A 20,833-nucleotide genomic window follows, 5' to 3' on the forward strand; every position below is an offset into this window, starting at 1 on the left:
GGATTTCTGAAGGTCTTCTGGTCCAACCCCTCAGCTCCAGCAGGGTCACCTACAACCAGTTGCTCAGGAGCATGTCCAGATGACTTGACTATTTCCCAGGATAGAGATTCCACAGTCTGGGTAAATTGTCTCAGTGCTCACCTTCACAGTAAAAACAGTTTCTTGATGTTCGGAGGGAACCTGCTATGCCTCAGTTTGTGCCCACTGTGTCTGCTCCTGTCAGTGGACATAAGTTAAAATACATGAAATTCTATCAGAATACAAGAAAATGCTTTTTACTGTGAGGGTCATCAACACTGGAGCAGGTTGCCTGGAGAGACTGCAGAGATTCCATCCCTGAAGATACTCAAAACCCAAAGGGACACAGCCCTGTGCAACCTGCTCTACCTAACCCTGCATGAGCAGGGGAGTTGGACTAGGTGATTTCAGTCAGTGTTTTCCAGCCTAAAGAACTCTGTGATTTCATATCAGCTGCTATTAAACTTGTACAACACTTTCACTAGGAGTTTTTAACAAGTCAGTAAATTGTAAATTCAACTAAGCCAGCCAAAAGAAGGTGTGAGAATATGAACGTTTCAGCAAATCAAAAGAGAATACTTAGGGAAATCATTTGCCCACCATGCCCTTACCAAAAATGAAAAGGCTTAGAGATTTTTTGCTAAAGCCCCTTCCCGTATCGGTTCCCCAAAACATGCAGGATGCCACATGTTTTTAAACTTACTCTTCAATATCAGATGGTGAAGAAATTTGAAACTTTTCCTTTCAAATTTTAAAGTGAGTTCAGGTAACATTCTAGGACTTACACTGTTATCTACAACAATAAACAATGAAAGTTTGATTCCTCAGGAAAAGCCAAAAGCTTTACTTACTAGCCCTTCGTAACAATCTAGAATCCCTGCAATGAGGATTCTGAATTTTTGACATAATGAGCAATAGCGTCAACAGCAAAAAAAATCAAGTCACAAAGCAAACAGAACTACAGAATTAATATACTCAAGTAGTTCAGTATCAGGACTCAAAGTAAATTTCTTAACTCTGATAATAAATTTGGTGTCCTATATAAACTAACACTGTATTTGTACAATGAATTATTGGAGCTTTTGCGTAACTGATGAATAAAGGAATACACAGTGTCTGTAACAAGCACACAATTCAAATCCAAGGACTTTTTTCCCCATAAAGTACTTCATAGAAAATTTTTGGATACTTTCACAAAACAGTACAAAGATATGTTAGCAGAAGAAATTCTAAAGAAGAATAGTGTAAAAGTCAAAATTATTGCCAAAATACTTCCCCAGAATTAAGGTGCTATACCAAATGTTACCTTTAGGAAACTACCAGGTAAAACTTGAAAGTAAAATAGAATAGGATATACTTACAAGCAACAGAAAACAACACATCTGCAGAGTCTTAAACATAGCACTTACTGCTTTGATTCATGGTGACAGACCTCCAGTGTTGGATCATTATAAATGAAAGCCGCTTCTAAATCATTGACTCTCACTCTGTAAATCCGGCACTGTTTACTGTTCAGCTTGATTCTGTTCAGGTTTGCAACTGTTGGAAATATTGTCAGTTCCACATAACCCTATGAAAACATAAATCAAAATCTTCTGTAAAATATTAATCAACTCAAAAACTAGAGAGATATAAAAAAAAATTATTATTAATACAATTCAAAGAAAATCACTGGTATAAAGATGGTATTTTCATATTTAAAAAGGAGAATGGTTTGCCCTTTAGATGCCTAGATTTTCTTTCATGCTATTTAACAGGTGAATTTTCCCAGCTATGAAATGAAACAAAGCAAAACAAAACAAAACAAAACAAAACAACTGAACTTGACTGACAGTCATGCTTGTTTTACTGGAAAAAATCTGCTCCTATGACTACATTTCAAGTTATTAGCATCACTATGTTGTAGGTTTTGGTATCTGAACTTGAGACAGGGATTCTTAAAACTTAAGAAGTATCCATTTAAGCGGATATGTAAATTGACAAAGACCCTTGGAGACTTTGGGCCTGAAATGATGAAAGTCTTTTCAAAGCCCAAGTGAACTCACACACATGCCAGAAAACCCTGTAAGCCTATCCCTAACATCAGCTAACACGGTCTGAGCATGCATTTTGAACTGCAAATTGCTCTGTAATATTTACAATGCAGCAGCCTTCGTTTAGAAAGCTTTCTCTTACAGAGCAAAAAGTGTTCACCATTAGAAGGCATTTTACTTGATACACCTCAAGCAATGACAGACTTATGAGAAAAATCAGCTTAGAAAAGTGTAACATATGAAGTAGCTGAACAGCATAATTAACTTCTGAGTGCAGTTTTTTCCTTAAAAGTATGAAGAAAACTCAGACATTTAATTTCTACTTTCACACTTTATTAAAAAATACTTACTACAACAGACTTTCTCTGAAAATTTATGTTGTTGATACAAACTACCTGATGAGTTGTGCTGAAAGAAAAAAAAATAAGTAAGGTTTTGCACAAATGCCAACATATAAAATAATACTTTAATCCAGTTTAATAAAGAGTCAAAGAAGATATATGTACATATAGATAAATACTGCATCTAGAATATACTTGCATAAAAAGAATTAATGATTGTCTAAATCTCTTATAGGATCTAAACCAAATCATGAATAGAAGTTGCCCACAATGTCAGGAAAGTTCCAAAAAATATCAAACACAGTATCATACCAGTATGAACACCACTAGTAATACAGGAAGATAACAACACCGTTTTTGAACATCACTTATGTGTATGCAAAAACGAAGAATTACTAATGGCAGAGTGTCGAGGTTACTAACACTGTAGTGGTGAGCAGTATCAGTAATGACATACAGCCGTAACACCTGCAATCAGAGACCTGTGGAAAGTCTACCTGGAGAGTTGACACTTGCACATAATTTATATAAGCAGGTATTACACATTAAAAGATAGAGTGTGTGCTTTTAAAATAGCATGCCAGAAGAACGCATTATGCAAAATAATGATAATATATCAATCATTATGGGCATTTTATACTAGTCAAATGCATTTCCTTAAATTTGGAGTCACATATTAGAACTCCTGGTAAATAAAACTCAGTGATTTAAAAGGTGGAAGATAAAGTAATTCCAACTTCTTTTAAACCCTACAAGTTATTTCTATATATTTTTCTGTAGTAGGTGGCTCCTTCACAGTAGTGCATTTCATGACTCAAGATAAAACCTTGAATTCAACTTTTATGGCACATCACACTTTATGTGCACATACTCTGTGCATTAAAAAGTGACATTGCTTCAGATGAGACAAGATTTGATAAAAATTCCTACAAGAGATTACACCTAAATATGGATTCAGACCTTACCTACATGTAAGTGTATATAACAAGACTGATTCTACTTAGAAAAATACATTTGTGTGACACATTTATAAAGGAATCAAGAAGATATAACGAGAAATATATAAAAATGCACTGAAATCCACCACCAACTGCTCTGTAGCTTGGTTACAAGCCAAATAGTGAATGTGTAAAAATGAAAATTTGCTTAGCAAAGCTGCTTGCTGCAAAAGCAAGCATTTTTTTTATATGTAAAAAAGCCCTTAAGTCAAAAGGGCTTTTTGACACAGCAGTAAATATGGAACATCGTAGTATGGTCTTTAGTACTGAGACTGTGTGGAGAAATGTCTGAGGTTTGACGAGCATAATGTAAATATCTTCGTGAGACTGAACAGTTGACAGACTCGCTGCCCATAAGTAAGTCCATTTACACATTAAAACATACATCTGTAACACACGTTTTCTGAATGCAAGCTACACCACAAGCAACAGCTCCAACCTTCTGAAATAAATCATTATTAATCAGCCTGTGACTTGATTCAATGTGCACTGATTTCAAGTACAGCAAATAAAAAAAAAAAAGGATACTTATAATTTATAGGGTCTTGGGCTTTCAAATCCTTTGTCTCCTTTCTTCCTATTCATCCTGAACCGTAGCACTAAACACACGCTGCTGACCGTCAGACTGGCATCAACATCATTCTCGCTCAATGGGTCCTTCGATTTTTCCCCGTGTCACGTCGTATTTGATCACTCATCTCCTCAGCGGATGTGTGACCCCCCAGCAGTCAGGAATCTTCAGCTCGAGTGTGCACCATCGTTACAGCACCACCAACACGCAGTGTTTGCACATAACCTTCTATGGGTGCACACACAGCCCCTCTGTCCGCTCTGTCTGTCTGTACCAGTCCAGAGGCGCTTCCTCTCGGCGGCAAGTACGGAAAACAACCGGCTCAGCGGGCAGTGGCGGCGGGAGCGACGGAATCAGGAGGGCCGCAGCCGGGACGGCAGGGCAGACACCGGGGTCCGCGCTCTGGGGAGCGCCGGCTGGAGGCAGCGCCGTCCGCTGAGAGCCGGGAAAAGTGCCGAGGGTCGAGCGGGCCGGGCGGTGGCCGGGCCCGGGACAGGGTCGGCCCCGCGGGTCTCCCTCAGCAGCGCGCCCGCTGCGGCCCTTCCGCAGCCGCCGCCATCTTGCCAGTCACCTCCGACCCCGCGGGTGAGAGGTCACGGCCCGATGAAGTGAGCTCTATCGCTAAAGGCGGGAAGGGCTTTTGGGAGTCTTGCTTTGTACAGAAGGGCGGCCCAGCGACAGGGGCGGCAGCCGGAAGGAAGAAAGAAAGAAAAAAAAAAAATAAAAGGAAGAATAACCCCCGCAATAATCCAAAAGCCGGGAGAGGAGCCGGGCCGTGTCCCCGCGCGCAGGCGCCGCGCTCGCGCAGGCGCGGGCCGGGGTAAGGCGGGAAGGGGCGGATTGGAACGCGAGGCGGGACAGCGGCGGCACCGCCCCGCGCAGCGAGCTCCGCCTCCCAGCCCACGGGCGTCACTGCGAGCAGCGGGACCCGCGATGAAGCTCCTTCATAACCAAGACTGCTCTATTATAACTAAGTTTCGATTCACCCCTTTGAGGTTAAAATAAACGCTTGCATCAAAGAAACGGATGGAGTTTGAAAGCATCATTTCATTTTGAACGTCTAACAAAACCAATTAGCAGCACTGAACACATGGAATGAAAACACAAACAAAATTAATTTACAGGAACTCTTCTCACAGCTGTAATAAAGCACTATTCATTAAATACTTAGTTTATTTATTTTACAAAGAAACCCCTATGTAAAAGCAAACTCGGACAACAGACTACAAAAGTATCAATTGCGTTGTATATTTATTTCAACTAAGGAACCTTCTGTGATGCAATGGAAGAATTTCCAAGGCTTTTCCATTCATATTACCATTGATCTCTCGAGAGTGAACTTTCTGGTGCTATTGGAGGACGGCAGCTGTTGGAACCAGACGGCAAACAAGGCAGTTCTTCTCAGCAGAGAGCCATTGCACATCTCTGCACAGCTGGTCAAACACCACACCCCTGCACCAGCAACGTGGAGCACAGGGCACTGACCTTGCATTACTGGGCAACAATAAACAGAGCTCAGGAAGTAGCTTTTAATTCTGCTTTTTATCTGTTCCAAATTCCAAGTACAGACACCGTGCATAAGAGTTACATTTGGTTTAGGAGGAGTTTCTCTCCTCTCCCCGCTCACCCTACAGCTGGAATGCTGGCAGTTCCAAGGTATTTCATACCTCACATCTGAGTCTGATGGAAAAAATGCTTTTTGTATCAAATAACATATAACTGTTAAGTTTAAAATATTAATCTGAAAACTATCTAATATTAAACTCTAGTTTACTGACATGCAAACAATCCTTGTTTTTAAGGCACAATTTCTATGTGCAGTTATTTGTCATAACAAAGTTTTAAAAAAATAATTGTTTGTAGGTTCTTTTTTAAAAAGCACAAGTAGTCTTCTGTAAAGCATTAGTTTTACCTCAGCTACATTTTAATAAGTTTATAGGAAATTCGTAACACAATGTTCAACTACTCTCTTATATTCACACTTCACTACAATTCGAGGTTTTTTTAATACATAAAAGGCCATTCTGCCAAGTATTAAAGTGTCAGGTGCTTGTGCTGATTGTGTTCATAGACATGACCTTCAAAAGAACCACTTTTCAAAATCAAGACCAGTGTAGTCTCAATGGGGAATGATTTGTTCATGAGCTTGATGAGCTCTGTGCTATTTAAAATGTGAACACTGCAATGAAACCTTAATCTTTAAGAATGGTCACTAATGGGCAGAAGACTAAAATTTCCATTTTGGTACTCAAATCCATTCAAGTGATTGAATTATTATCAAGGAGGTTTTACATTTTTATTTCAGACGTACAGATAGACAGATTTAAGTGTACCCAAGAAGTAGCTTGGCTCCTGGCTTAACTAGACACAAAGGAAAAAGCAGTTGGGCAAAGGAAGGTTGGCAAAGGAAGGTGAGCTGAACCCCTCACACTCTCCTTAGCTGAGCAGGAAACACAACTTGTTCAAGTAGCTTAGCTGCTTAAACTCAAGTACAACATTAATGTATAATGTTGGTTGGCAACTCTTTTCCCCAGAAGGCAGCAGCAAGTAACATTCACTGTTACTACATTCAGTATCCTCAGTTCTTCAAACAATACTTGTTATGAGATGGGTCTTCTAGAATTATAAACTTTAACACCATTCAGCATTGAGGAGCGAGCATATTTTGTGAGAAGAGCACCAACAGTCTGCTTCTCTGCACACAAGTCTCTAAAGAGGAAATAAAGCACATGACATTGGCATTAAAAGATACTCTCACACAAAATGAATCTGTAAAATACTTGTAACTACAGCAATAAACTGGATTAGGATATTAGGAAAAAAACCCAAACTACTGTAACTGTCACATAATGCTTTAAATTACCTAAAGTTTAGAACTTACCTTGACATTTAAGGAATAGGCAAAACTACATTTCTTACTTCAGAAAAAAAAATTTTGGTTGTTAGGGGGAGTTTTTATTATTACTGTTGTCTAATGAGTTTTCAGTCTAGCAAAACAGTTAGCTCTGAACTATTCAGTTATTTTACAGTAAATTTAGAGCCACTCATAAAGGGTTGATGCAGTTACTTCTGGGTTACCATCAATATCTGCTCAAACATATCACAGCTGGGCATTCCAGATAGTGCAGTAGTGTGAGTCTTAACCACCAAAGGAACAAAAGATGCAGTACAGGAAGCACTCCTGCTCTATAGTTCTAGTGTTGTAAATATAGAGACTGATTTTACTTGTCAGGAGGTTTGGCCTTTGAATTAAGTCTGCCTTAATCAAATGAGAGTTATCACCCATTTAAATCCAGCAGCATCAGCTTTTTACACACATTTAAATCCAAAAAAGAGAGTTACAGATCCCAGAGGTGGGTATTCTATTCATACAGAATCCATATTCATTTAAAATGCAAAGTATAGTAGCTGAGGCTACTGGATGATAGCTCATCAGAAGCCAGTTATGCAAAAAGGAAAGAATATAATACTAATTATATTTTAATAAAAAGAAATACATCCTTACTGTATATAAGGGGTAATATCCACTTCTGTCCACTTTTCTCGTATGCCAAATAAGCTGTTGAATCTTTCCTGGTTGTCTTCAGGTAACTCTTCTACTTTTAGCAGACAGATGGTCTCTGGTCTTGAACTTTTATCCACAAGAGCCAAGCCCTGCAGATCAGCATCGGAAAGAAAATGTTAAGTACAGATACAATTAAACTTCCTTCTTTCTGACAGTATTCCATACAAGTTGCTCTTTGTAGATCCAAAGCCTTCTACAACTGCACTACCAGAGAAACCGAAGAAGTATCATAAAGGTGCTGTTTTACATGCAGTGTTTATAATTTTCTTTATGACAAGAAGGAAGGGATAATCCATTGGCTTCCAACATCTCTCTGCCTCCTTTGAGGAAAAGGATTCCCATAGTGCTTGCTACTCTACTGGCTGTCACTACAAACTGTTCAACAACCTGAATGATTATGATTCCAGACTACTGGTGCTCGTAGAGGATGTCATAAAGCGTACTTGAATTCAAAAGCTGACAGAAACAACACAATACCCAATAATGGATAAAATCTGTATATGACAAAGTCAGTTACAGCCTACTCACAAAAGAATCCATACATCTTTATGTGTTTACCTGAAGCTGATCAAGCCTTGTTGTCATCCCCTCAGGGACACTCTGTTGCCAGACTTCTTCAAACTCTGATAGATTGAATTTAACTGCATTTTGCAAAAGCATTTGTGCTATAGCTCTGCATATTTTATCTTCACACATTTCAAAGAAAACCTCCCCTGCTGAGAAGCAAAAACTAGGTTATCTTGGGTTCTTGCCTTTTGATAAAAGAACAGAGAACAGCCTTGTATTTCCATTCTGTTCTACAGTCTTCTATATAACAAGTATCCTCTTTTTTCTTTTCCTTGGGAAGTAATGAGACTTGGTATTAATTTGGATAAATTATGGTATCTTATTCTCAAGAACAAATTATGCAGAATACAGCATATACAGCAAATACAGTATTAATTCATATCAATAAATGTATTTGCCCTCCATGTTTTCCCCTTTCACAGTGTACTGTTTCTCCTACAGCTTTCATTCCTATTTCTGAATGGCTTGTTAATTAAAGCATTTGCTTAAACAATTTCACTTAAACTTTCACTTCTTTAATCACCCTTATAAAATTATGAAGGGATAAGACTTCATTTTCTCTCACACTGACTTGGCTAAAATTCTCTGAACAAAAGCAGGAATAAACACTTCCTTCTGTTGTTTCAGCCACCTGTCTGTAATTCAAACTGTTCCTTGTGCAACCTACTTAAATATATTAAGACAAGAGTCTGTTGTCACTCCAGTTACTTTCCTATGTGCTTTAAGGTTGAGTGCAACTCCTCCTTCAGCCGAAGGTGAGATGAAAGCAACTGTGGGAAAGAATTCAGACTGAGATTAAGGCAGTGCAATATTGTATCTGCGTGTGAGATGGACAATGGAAATCTAATCAATACCACCAGCGGATCTTGTGGTGCAGTTCAAGAGATCAAAGGCAGATACCTACTTCAGGCAAGCTGAATTCATGCCATTGACTATTCACAATAGCACAATTAATTGCTTAAATATCTGAGGCCTTCTAGGGTATCTAAAGAGAGATGTCATCTAAATTTTACTAGTGATCTCTCTTTAGTCACAAAATTATGGCTTGTAGACACGTAGTAAATCACTTCCAGTACCTCTGCTCACAATTTTCCCTTGTGTCTTGTACAGTTTAATAGCCTTTTTTCCTATGAAACTTCCTTTAACAATTGTACTGATTTTTAGCCCAGTTTGCTCCCTCCTTATACTGGCACTGTAACAAACTCGTTTGTTTGGGCCATCCTTTACAAAATCTACATTTCCTCATTAATAACTATGTATTTTATGCAAAGTTAAAACTTACCATCAACGTATTTCCTGCCATAGCTTACAAGAATGTGTTCTATCATCTCTCTGGAAAAAAAACAACAGAAATCAAGTTCTAACACTGTTCTTTAGAACACTACAGAAACAGTTACCAAGAAGATTAAGGTATGGAGAAAAAAATAAATTGAAGAGACTAGATTATGAGACACATTTTTGTGGGTGAAATAAAGAAACGGATTAAAAAAATAGAAGTAAAAGAGATAACAAAAGGGGACAAATAACAGATGGGAACTGATTTAAGCCTGTCAACCACAAAGGTCTCTTCCACTTTCTAGGTATAACTAGCAAAGACTAAAATGCATAAGGAAAATAAGGAAAAGAGATTCTTGCAATATCACTTCTTTCCAATGATAAAGAATGGTATCAAAAACAGTGTGTTCAGCAGGACCAGTGCGGTGGCCGGCTAGCCTGTGGTACAAGGGACAGAGAGAGTTCTCAGTAAGACAGTCCCTGGTGCCAGAGACTTAGCGGTCATGGTGATAAAAGAAGCCTCTCCCTGGATGCTTTGTTCTGTTATGTTAATCTACCCCAGCTCTGCTTCCCCGGTTGGCTGTTGGCTGCTCCGCCTCCTTGCTACCTTATATGTTCCATGCCATTGAAAGTTCTCCACTCCAGGTTGCCCCCATTGGCCTCTGCCCCTCACCACTCCCCAGAGCTCCCCCATGGGTCCCCATTCCCTAGTCTCGCCTTTGTGCCGCCCCCATGCCCTCACACCTTTGGCTTCTGGTGCTAGCCCCACCCCCGTAGTTAAGCCTGAGTTCTGCATTGTTCTGGGTCTTTGCCTCTGGAACCCTTCACACTGTAGAAGCAATAAACTGCTCTTGTGGAAATCTATGCAAAGAACCTTCCAGTCTCTTTGCCACTGACCATACTACTGAAGCTATCCGTGCATTTGTGCGTGCACACGTGTGTGAGTGGATATAGCTGATCCCCCCCTCGCTCCAGCACAGAAGCTACAGAGCCAGAGGGATAGTGATAGACCAGGGCAGGGATTGTCCCCCTCTACTCAGCACCGGTGAGGCTGCACCTCAATCCTGTGTCCAGTTCTGGGCCTCTGACTACAAGAAAGTTATTGAGGGGCTGGAGTGAGACCTGAGGCAGGGAATATAGCTGGTGAAGGGTCTGGAGCACAGGTCAGATGAGGAGCAGCTGAGGGAGCTGAGGGTGTTGAGCCAGGAGAAAAGGAAGCCCAGGGGAGACCTTATCACTCTCTACAACTCCCTGAAAGGAGACTGTAGCCAGGTGGGGGTCAGGACTACTCCCAGGCAACAAGTGACAGGATGCAAGGAAATGGCCACAGATTTAGATTGGATATTAAGAAAAATTTCTTCATGGAAAGCATGGTCAAGCACTGGAACAGGCTGCCCAGGGAAGTGCTGGAGAAAACATCCCTGGAGGTGTTTGAAAGATGGGTAGATGTGGCACTTAGGGACATGCTTCAGTACTGGATTTGCCAGTGCTGGGTTAATGGTTGGACTCCATGATCTTAATGTTTTTTACCAACCTGAATGATCCTATGATGCAAGTAAAAAATTTGGCAGTTAATTATCCCTTACCAAATAATAGGCACTTTTCTGAAACTCTGCAATAAAATTAAGAGCCTAACTGCAGACACTAAAGCAAGATATGTTTCTGAGCCAATAGCCAAATAAATGGAAGATTCTACATAATATAAACTTAAGACCTTCTTTGAATGGTGATCTTGAATTACTTAAAGACTTCAACTCTTACATTCTGAATCCAGCATTACACCAGAAAACACACCCCCATCTCAGATAGTATGCAACAGGTAAACTAAACATTTTTGGCTAGCTATAGCTTCAGAACAGGTATTTCAAGATGCTCAGCAATTTACAACTTAAGTACATGCTACTTCCATCATTTACAACTCAGCAATAATGTTTCTACTATGAATCAATGGAAATGCTACCAATAAACACTAAAATCAGTTTACTAACCTATCTGTCTAAAAATTCCTTTGTATATTTTTAGAAAAAAAGAAAATGTATCATTTAGACCATGGTAACTAGAATCTAGATTTGCAAGACTATAATTCTAGTAAACAGTTAACAAGTACTGTAATTATTAATAACGGATGTAGGCAATTTTGAGTACTAAAAATAATTGTTTACCTGGGTTCTAGAGATCCAAGTTCTTCAAGGCAGGCACATAGAGGAACCTTACTCAAAGGCCAGGACTCTGCATCTATTAGCTGAGTCACGTGATTCAGGAGTTTCATCTCATAGTCAAAGTCTAGGATTCTCCAATATCCTGCAAACAGAGCACCACAAAACACTATTAGAAGAACATTAACACCTTAATTCTGTTGCCATAAAGATACATTACTGGAGTCTGGACATTCAGGTCACACCTCTACAAAATGCAGTAGCATTGTGTCTTTTCCAGGATTAAAAGCTGAGAAAAGGAACTAAATAAGAGCAAATGTAAAGGAGAATGAAACTTAATTATCTCAATTGTTTGTAATTCTTTAGTAATTCTTTAACTGCCACAGATACAAAGACATTACAAATATCATTCCAAGATGAATCAGATATGAAAAAACTAATAATTAGTTCAGGCACAGAACTGCATACATTGGCCCTACAAAGCAAGGTCAGGTCCAGAGAAGTTCACAAAAATCCAGAAATCCAGATGACTCTAGGACTGCCATCACCTTGTGTCCAGTGGGGTTCGGGCATGGCCAAGTAAAGGAGGAGTAGGAGCTGTCCCAAGGTGAGACACTTGCTCAAGCCTTGCCTCACATGGTAGGAAGACACTGAGATAAACTCAGTCTGGGAGGAAGAAAGGACTATGAAAAGGCTGGGCTGGGGTTACCTAAGAATCAGCTATTTTTTCCGCTAGGGCTACAGAAAGCAGCACCCACTTATTCATGAAGAGGGTGACCAGCTGAAAAATATTCATGCTGAGGGTGGGACACTCTGATGCCAGTGTTTGTAACAGCAAAGAAGGAATCATCCTGGAGAGACTGGCAGTGCCTGCTCAGCTTTATCCTTCTGATCAGATTCATAGCAGCAGAGAACATAGATCTATGGAAACAAATCTTACAACTTTGAAATAACTTGCACCTTGAAAGACGAGGATGTGGAATGGACCTTAGAAAAATGAGACATATATTTTGGGGAAAATAGCAGAGTTACTTCCTCATAGATAATAATATTCTTCAGATATGAATACCTTCAATTTTGCAGGCATCTATAACTTGCAATTGGTGGAGTATTTCTTCTTCACTTGCCTGAATCAAACTTAACAAATCTTCTGTTGTGTACTGCAACAAGGAAAAAAAAAGAAGGAAATAAAAGAGGTTATTCTTATTCCTTCTTTGCTTCAGTGACCACGCTAAATGCATTATAAGCTATAATGAAGGGAAGACTTAAGATGGATTTTTCTTTTTCCCCAGAGTCTGAATTTTCTAAGGTTTACCACACTCTCTGAAACTTTTCCTGTAACTTAAAACATTTTCTCAAAGGGTTATTCAATACAAAAACCAGTCTAACTACAGGAAAGTCTTTGTACCAGGCATAAGTAATATACCTGTATTCCCAGAATGTCAAACTAGCACAAGCAGACATTGTAAGTAAAGCATCCCAGCAAGAATGAAAAGTGAATGTGTTCTGGCTTTCCTGAAATCACACATTTTTTAATCTGTGAGATTCAAAGAAAAGGCAAAGCAAAAATCACTTATCACATCTGGATAGAAATCAGAACCTGAACTTAGTACCTCCACTGAGGGAAAGCCTCCTCCACCATGACCTCAACAGCAACATGTTGTGTTTTGGTGTCTGCTAATCAACTGGCACACAGGTAGCACAGAGCCAGCCATAACACAAACACATCCTTGCAGAACAGTTATGAGGTGAGATGGGAAAGTGCTGTGGGATACTGTGCTAAAGACATGGGTGGAAGAGAAGGTACCATGAGGAGTGAAGTAAATGGAAGAAATACTAGACTTCAATCCACAGGAAATAGGGCATCAATTCCTTTATTCACATTACAGCCTATTTAATCAACTTTAGTATTAAAGTTCTGTTGATTATAGCTTAAAAATATTTCCTATCAGAAAGAAAAACACTGGATTAAGTAAGTACTGGATTGAGATCTATCAGACTATGGGAACACAAATGGCACAAACCAGCACTAAGTTTGGTACATCCACATGTTAAAAAACCATTTAATAAATATGGAAAGGTCTCCACTTCGGCTATGCTATTCCTGTCAGAGTATGTTGAAATACCATCAGGCCAAGCTCCCATCAGTATGTCAATGAGAGATGAACGTATGTCTTGGGGTGACCCTTTGATGTGTATCCCATATCGCTGCCCATGCCCAGAAATTAATTCTTGTGCCTTTCTATGCCTCTAAACTGAGCCTGAGAGGAGGAAGGAAAAACTGAGCAAAACTTCTTCAAAGCAGTTTGCAGCTTGTTCAAGGTCACACACAGATAGCAATTGGTTTTCCCAGCTGTAGCAGGGGAGGGAGGAAGCACCCGGCTTGCTGTTTCCCGAGGACAGTTTTTTGGCCAGTTGTTCAGTTTCTTTTTCTCCAGAGAGAGACTGAGAGTTGAATTTTTCCTTCCCTGGAATTCGGATTTTCTCCCTTTTCTACTGGACTGCTTGATTGCTTCAACCTCAGAACACATCGGGAGGACTTTCCACCAAGCACAGAGGGCCTGGCCCTGGCCCAAGCCCCAGCTCCGAGGAGACCAAAGGGTGGACTCTAACACTTTCCCAGGTTTTTCCTCCACAGCGGGAGATTTTATTATTTAGCGTTATTTTCCTTTCCCATGTGTTTGTTAAATAAATAGCTTTTATCTCTTTCACTTTCCTTTGAGGAAAATTTATTTTTTCCCGAACCTGGTGGGGGGAGGGGTGGTTGTGCCTTCTCTCAGAGCATATATTTCTAAATTTGGCCAAACCGGAACACCATATTATCCAGTACTTAAAAAAAACACTGCTAGCAATTGAGAGCAAAAGTATCCCCAAATCAGTAAGTGTGTTTGAAAATTTAACTCTGCCATTCAGATGCCCTGCACAGAAGTCCTTGGCATGTTCCTGTTTCAAGGCCAGCCTAGCAATTCCAACAGCTTTTTTGAAGACATCACTTCTCTCAGCTCTGATGCTTCTATCAGCTGCATTGCCCTTGCAAACATAAAATGGAATGGGTTGACTTGCACCATGTTAACACCAGCAACTTCTAGATAATATGTGTGATATGTTTCTTATCCTTATTCACAGATCTCAGTCTGTGATCATCTGAGTATGCCCTATCATTTCACTGTAAAATTCAGTACTAGCCTATCTATTTATAAGGTTTCCTCTAGTTTGCTAAATCACATCACTATGCAACAGGTCGCCTACAGTACCATTGATCATTATGGCTTTGTTGCTGGGGTTCTCTCGTATGATACAGTCCTGAAAACCATGAGAGGCTTACAGTAAACGACCAAAAGAAAGTAATTTGTTTTCAAACAGATTAAAGGTGACCCCAGCACCTCAGGATAAATATTAAGTGTAAGCAAACAAAACAGTGGAAATCATTACTACACATATATTGTTGGGCATTTCAGTGAGAATTAGTCCCATAGGAAAGAGCTTTCCCCTGGAGAGCCTTCAGATTCATTTCAGAGTTCCACCAGAGGCAAGGTTAAGACTCGTCTACATTTATCAAGATATATCTAGTTGTTCTTGAGTAAGCTCATTCAGAGGAAATACACTCTCCTTCCAAATAAATGGTGATCAATCCTCAAACCAGGCACTAATGTTTGGAAGACACTGACATCTTCTTATAATATTCAATATTATGAATAAATATTACTTAATATGATTTTTCTGTGTTGCTAGCCTTTGTCAGTGCTTATAATTTTTAGACAATTTAAGCCCTTTAACCTTTACCATCTCCTGTTTTGCTGTACATCTTTCTATTCCTAGATCAGAGTAGGCAGGCAATTCTGGGGGCAAGATTCTGTAACTGATCAGAAATCAGTCTGTTAATCATCCAAGAAGAGAGAGGCATCATGTCTCTCCAAGGGAGAAAAGTAACATCCGTCTTTGCACGTCCAAGCACACGCAGATGGTTTGCTGGTGTCAGCTTCAACCAAGCCTCAGCATAAAATACTTGGGAGCAACTATTTTTTGTTTCAAAGTCAAAAGGAAAAGAATGTATCAACCAAACTAACAAAACCCCAGAATTTTTATCAGCCTTTTATCTGAGATCATATGCTGCACAGTCCAGTCTCTCCATTACTCTTTAGGTCCTAAATTGAATTTCCTGGAAACACAATAGGACAGCACGACAGGATTTTATTTGTGTTTTCCCTTCTTGTAGTGTCAATCTTATTCTGCGCCTTGTATCATCCCTGTTACTCTCTTCAACTCCCTTCTTCTCCTTGTCATCACAGTTACTGACTGGCAAATGACTTGCACATAGCTGTGCTCTGACCTCATACATGGCAGACCCAAAGAAGAAGGAGAGGCTGCATTATACCTTAGTAGTCATATAAACTGTCAAGGAATTTAGAAAAGGTTCTGAAGGCTGTCCTCCAGGAAACTTCCCATAGGAAAAGGGAAATGCCCAGTCTCTTTCTGTGTCCTTAATTTTCCTCTTGTAACTAATAAAAAGGTTGCTTGCCTGTACTCACTGGAAGTGCTAACAACAACCAACTTGTTTAGAATAGAAGGGTTAAAAAATTATTTACCTTTGAAAATGTCAAAGTCTGCTCTTTCTGACTATCAGGCCCGTCATATGGATCTTCCATTAAAAGCTTCCTCAGTTTCTTCAGTTTTGGTCGACATCTCCTTAATTCCCAATAGTTATTGGAGAAACCAGCAATCTACAAGAAAAAACAGTGACTCTTAAAACACTAACATACTATCTGGATTCAAAGCTGCTTACCAAAAATTATCAGCAAGAAGTGTTAATCTAGTCACTGAAAACAAGAAACTATTAATAGGGTAATTAATTTGACGACAAAACAATCACTGCAATGTTTTCAGTAAAAAAATTTACTACAGACAATGAAGAATAAAAATCCACTGTTGATTGATAAAAATATGTTTGTAGTGCATAAGACAAAGGTAACAACTCAACTCTGCACACAAATGACAGGAAATCACCACGGGAGATATTTCTGCACAATTCTCCTCAAAACTGCTTTTTGTCTTAATCGTAAATTATACTACTGCCATAAAAGCCCTCCTGTATTAACCTGAGTCTATCTTCCACACTTCTTCTCATGCTTAGGATCTACTTCATGGCCTTTTTACTCCTTAATGAATCATCACAGCCCTAAGCTCAAGCAAAGCAGACATTAACAAGGACAGTGAGCTACACTTGCACACAACTGACCAGACATCTCTGTTCCTTGCCCTGAGTCAACACACAAATGAAGAGTGTGCAACAGGAAGCTCAGCTGTACTTGATTCAACAACACCATTTACCAAAGCTTTACTTTCAGAGTAATCCTGAGGTGTTTCACAGGGTACAGCTTGGACTTCCTACAAGATTCTTTGAAGAGGACAGACTACTGGAGGCTTTTCAGCATTGTTCTTGCTATTTACCAAACTGACAGAAACGGGAACAGAATGGCAGAGGCAAAACAGGCTCCAGCTTAGTGACTCCGGATCCAATCACTAGTTCAGTGTTAAAAAAGCTTCCATGAAAAAACCTCTAGACAATACTTTAAAACACCCTAAGTGCTTTACCAGAGTACTTGGGGTATTTTAGAAGTTCTCCATTAAAAAAAAAAAGCACCAAAACTTTAAAATAATGTTCCATTTAAATGAATAATAAGAAGAATCACCTATATAGATAAGAAATCCTATACAAATTCTAATACAGAGAAATCTCTCAATTTTAATCAAACTATTCCATAGCTGGCTTAGCAAAAAAAATTCAGGTAAACACCAATTTCCTGATAAACTTCCAAGCTCCATGTCAAATAGCATTTATTAAGTGCTAGGCTTTTTTCCTGCCAAGTTGTTTTCTGATCAATTTGGTAATAAGATACTCTGCATAGAAAAGAAAATAACTAATTCTACTTTATATTCCAAAGCTCATAACCTGAGCTGGGCTCTGTGAGGTGAACAAAATGGCAGATACTTTGGCTGTGAGTATCAGCCATGCAAGTGACACAAAGATCAGCACTGAGACTGCAAGTGAAGGGCAGTGAAGCCCCAAAGAACTGAGTACACATAGTATCTTTTGCTATGCTTCACAATTTGCTGTGTCAATGAACCATCTAACATTTTTGAAATAATCTTGAGAGCTCTTAGAAATAAAACTTTTAAAATAGTTCCTAAAAATCACATCTATGATGTGTAACTTCACAGAAATAGTGAAATTATTAAATGTAGCACAAAAAAAAAAAAAGTATATGGAAGAATATTACTTTCTCATTCATCTACTTCAGCTTGAATTAACTTTTTACATTAGCTCATTGGACCTCATGGAAGAACTTGGAAGATGTTGAAGCAGGATTATTCCTCAATGATGCCATTATGTCCATTACAGCAAATAATTAACTAATATTTGCCTAGCTATTTTTAATAGAATTTTATTAACTATGCTTCAGAAATGCAGAGAACAATGAATTCTTTAAACTGAGAACTCTGAAGTCATTCACTCCAACAAATGTTTTGATATGCTAATTGAAAGAGCCACCTTTGAATATATTTCTATATTTAAAAAATATATAAAATACTAAAAAAAAAAAAACTAAAAATAAAAAAATAAAATACTAAAATACTAAAAATTAAAAAATACTAAAAAAAGTATTCAGGCATGACACAGTAAAATCTACCTTTTGGGGAATGCGCTCCTAAAAATCAACCTGTAACTAGCTTATTTTAAAAATAGTCGCTCACACTGAGAAATTATATTTTCTTTGCAAGCTTTTAATATCTACCACAAGTAATTACTATGCACTGAAAATAAACCAAAGTTTTAACTTCTTGGAAACAATAATAATCATATATTACAGAGAAAGTTCAACTCAAAAGAAGGGCCCTAAAGACATAGCATGGCCCTGTGAAAAAAGCATATTTATAAGGACATCCTCCTGGAGCTGGTCAATATACAAAGAAGTTACAGGAGACTCATCCTTTCTCCAGTGGCAGCCTGCAATAGCAGCTAAGCAATACCACAGGGCATCTAAAATGGCATTAGAAGCCTATGTTTAGGCAACTGAATCCCAGCTGGGTTTCATATATACATCTTGGACAAAATACAAGAAATTACAGAGAATAAGAAAGCAAAGAACTAAAGCAAACAAACAAAAACCTTGAAAGACATACCTGTGAATGAATAACATTACAAGATGCCAGATCTGCATTCAGCTCCTCTGGAGTTTTGCAACCAGGAACAAACAGGAGCATATTTGAGGTATCTGCTATTTTCATGTCATAAGTTTTATCTTTGCTGCACAACACTGCATGTTCATCCTTTTCACCACGGATTACTAGGCTGGAAAAAAAAAACCAGCATAAAGATGTATTTTTACCTCTATTTCAGGATGAACACTTGTTAAACTTGTCTGATATTTTCTCACATTTATACATTTGTAAAGAAGTTATAAACTGCAGTTCTGTTTTGTAGCAGCAGTCACAGTTTACCAAAATATAAAGATGCAAATGTCAATTAATCTATGTTTTCCCCTCTCATTTTAATGTGAGAAAACTCAAAAGACAAGCATTTGAAGTTTTCATGCAGATCACAGCTGAAGCCTATAGTAATACACCGATTCACACAATCCCCCTGAAACACTGATTAAGTGATGCTTAACGCCTGACTAGTTCACTAATCTTAGAAATTAGATTATTTTACAGATAGAGTTGTTCTTTAATGAGGACTGAAACTGGCCCAGTGTGAAACAAGAAAGCAAACAGAAATTGTGTCTATTGTGCAGAGCCCTTCAGATAATTAATATCTATTTTCTTGCAAGTGATTCCAAGAGGGAAAGAAAATCATCTTCTAGAACAATTCTGGACAATGTAAACTACTCTCTTCAGCTCACATACTTAATTAAGTAAAGATTCTGCATGAGAATATGGTAATACCAAAGCAGGACCACAACAGTGGAGCATACAGTTCCCTCCCAGGCTACACTAACTCAAGTACTCAGATTCAATTTAATTGAACTGCTCCTCTTGCTTCCCAAAGCCTGCATGCATGAGCAAAGCTCACCTGTGCCCCAAGGGGTCCTCAACATGGTTCAGGCCTCTAGCAGATGATATTTCATCAGTATTGCACTAAATAGGAATGGGCTTACATCTCAGAGACTACCTTCTTTAGAGGGCGTTCTCATATTGTATTATTTTAAAGATTTTCCTTATGTCACTGGCATTGCCGTAAAGGAAGAAATTTAAAACAGTATCAAAAACTTATCTAGAAGCTGCTCTTGGTCCGAGCTTGGTGTCACATAACCATCCTACCCCATGCCCATGCTAATACTGTACATCCTTCCCTGCCAATTTATCTATCTTGTAGGCACCCTGCCATCCATACAGGAAAATCGTAAAGTCAGCAGGATTCTTTTAGAGACATAATCCCTTTTCTAAACCTATATCCATAGAACTGATCATAGAATCATAGAATATCCCAAGCTGGATGGGACCCACAAGGATCATTGAGTCCAACTCCTGGTCCCGCTCAGGACTGCCCAAAGAATCACACCATGTGCCCGAGAGCGCTGTCCAATTGCTTCTTGAACTGCGGCAGCTTGGTGCTGTGACCACTTCTCGGGGAGCCTATTCCAGCACCTTCTGAGTTTCGTTTAGAAGCCTTCACAGCAGGAAGCTGTCCATATAAAAAACCCCAAACAAACTCAACAAGCTTCTTATAGGTTAAATAGTTTTTAGTTTCCAATGTAAGTGAGAAAGGTTTAAGGAATTTAAGGAGCTGTTATGCAAACCGCATCAAAAGAACACAAGCGTGGACAAAGCGCCGTTCACAGGACGTCCCCGCCTCCCCCGCACCCCCCGTACCTGTGCCCCGCCTCCAGCTCGGCGCAGAGCCCCGGTTCCAGCTGCAGCAGGCAGCACTCGCCGCCGCCGGCCTGCGGGCCGAAGCTGAGGCAGTGCACGGCCGGCAGCAGCTCCGCCGGGTTCAGCTTGGCCGTCTGCAGCGTGGCGTCCACCTCGGCGCGGCTCCGCATGGCGGCCCCCGCTCGCTCCGAACTCCGCGCCACGACCTCCATCCCCCGCCCCTCCGGGGAGGCGGGCCCCGGCGGCGCGCGCAGGCTGGGTTGATTCTGCGGTTCACGGCCGCGCGCTCAGCGGCGGCCGACGGGGCGGGCGGGAACTGCTTCGGATTACACCAATCGCTCCCCTCCGCTCCTCCGCCGAGTCTGATCTGGGACAAACCTCCCGATTTCTGTCCAGCTGCACAGGAGCCGGGCTGTGCTGCAGTAAAATCTCTCGTTT

At 39.7% G+C, this 20,833-nt stretch overlaps 2 protein-coding genes across 3 annotated transcripts in view; both read right to left on the reverse strand.

The window, feature by feature from the left end:
• Nucleotides 1-4,713, reverse strand: part of TAF2 (TATA-box binding protein associated factor 2) — a 62,489-nt gene extending 57,776 nt beyond the window's left edge. The window contains exons 1-3 of one of the 2 annotated variants that reach the window (XM_069005387.1): nt 3,922-4,713; nt 2,402-2,455; nt 1,428-1,588 (exon numbers count right to left, since the gene is read on the reverse strand). In XM_069005387.1, the coding sequence (XP_068861488.1) occupies nt 1,428-1,588; nt 2,402-2,455; nt 3,922-3,975 (269 nt within the window). In that variant the 5' untranslated portion in view covers nt 3,976-4,713. The remainder of the gene's footprint in view (nt 1-1,427; nt 1,589-2,401; nt 2,456-3,921) is intronic. The other variant, XM_069005388.1, reaches the window with a different exon arrangement.
• Nucleotides 4,714-6,243: 1,530 nt separating this feature from the next.
• On the reverse strand, nt 6,244-20,630 carry DSCC1 (DNA replication and sister chromatid cohesion 1). Its single transcript, XM_069005389.1, has 9 exons — nt 20,396-20,630; nt 18,707-18,875; nt 16,111-16,245; nt 12,594-12,684; nt 11,531-11,669; nt 9,376-9,425; nt 8,085-8,242; nt 7,467-7,615; nt 6,244-6,670 (listed from the first exon to the last, which is right to left on the reverse strand). The coding sequence occupies exons 1-9, from the start codon at nt 20,605-20,607 to the stop codon at nt 6,562-6,564; spliced, it is 1,212 nt and encodes a 403-aa protein (XP_068861490.1). The 5' UTR covers nt 20,608-20,630; the 3' UTR covers nt 6,244-6,561.
• Nucleotides 20,631-20,833: the final 203 nt, after the last annotated feature.

Source organism: Aphelocoma coerulescens, chromosome 2 (assembly GCF_041296385.1).
Source record: "Aphelocoma coerulescens isolate FSJ_1873_10779 chromosome 2, UR_Acoe_1.0, whole genome shotgun sequence".
Lineage (NCBI taxonomy): Eukaryota > Metazoa > Chordata > Aves > Passeriformes > Corvidae > Aphelocoma > Aphelocoma coerulescens.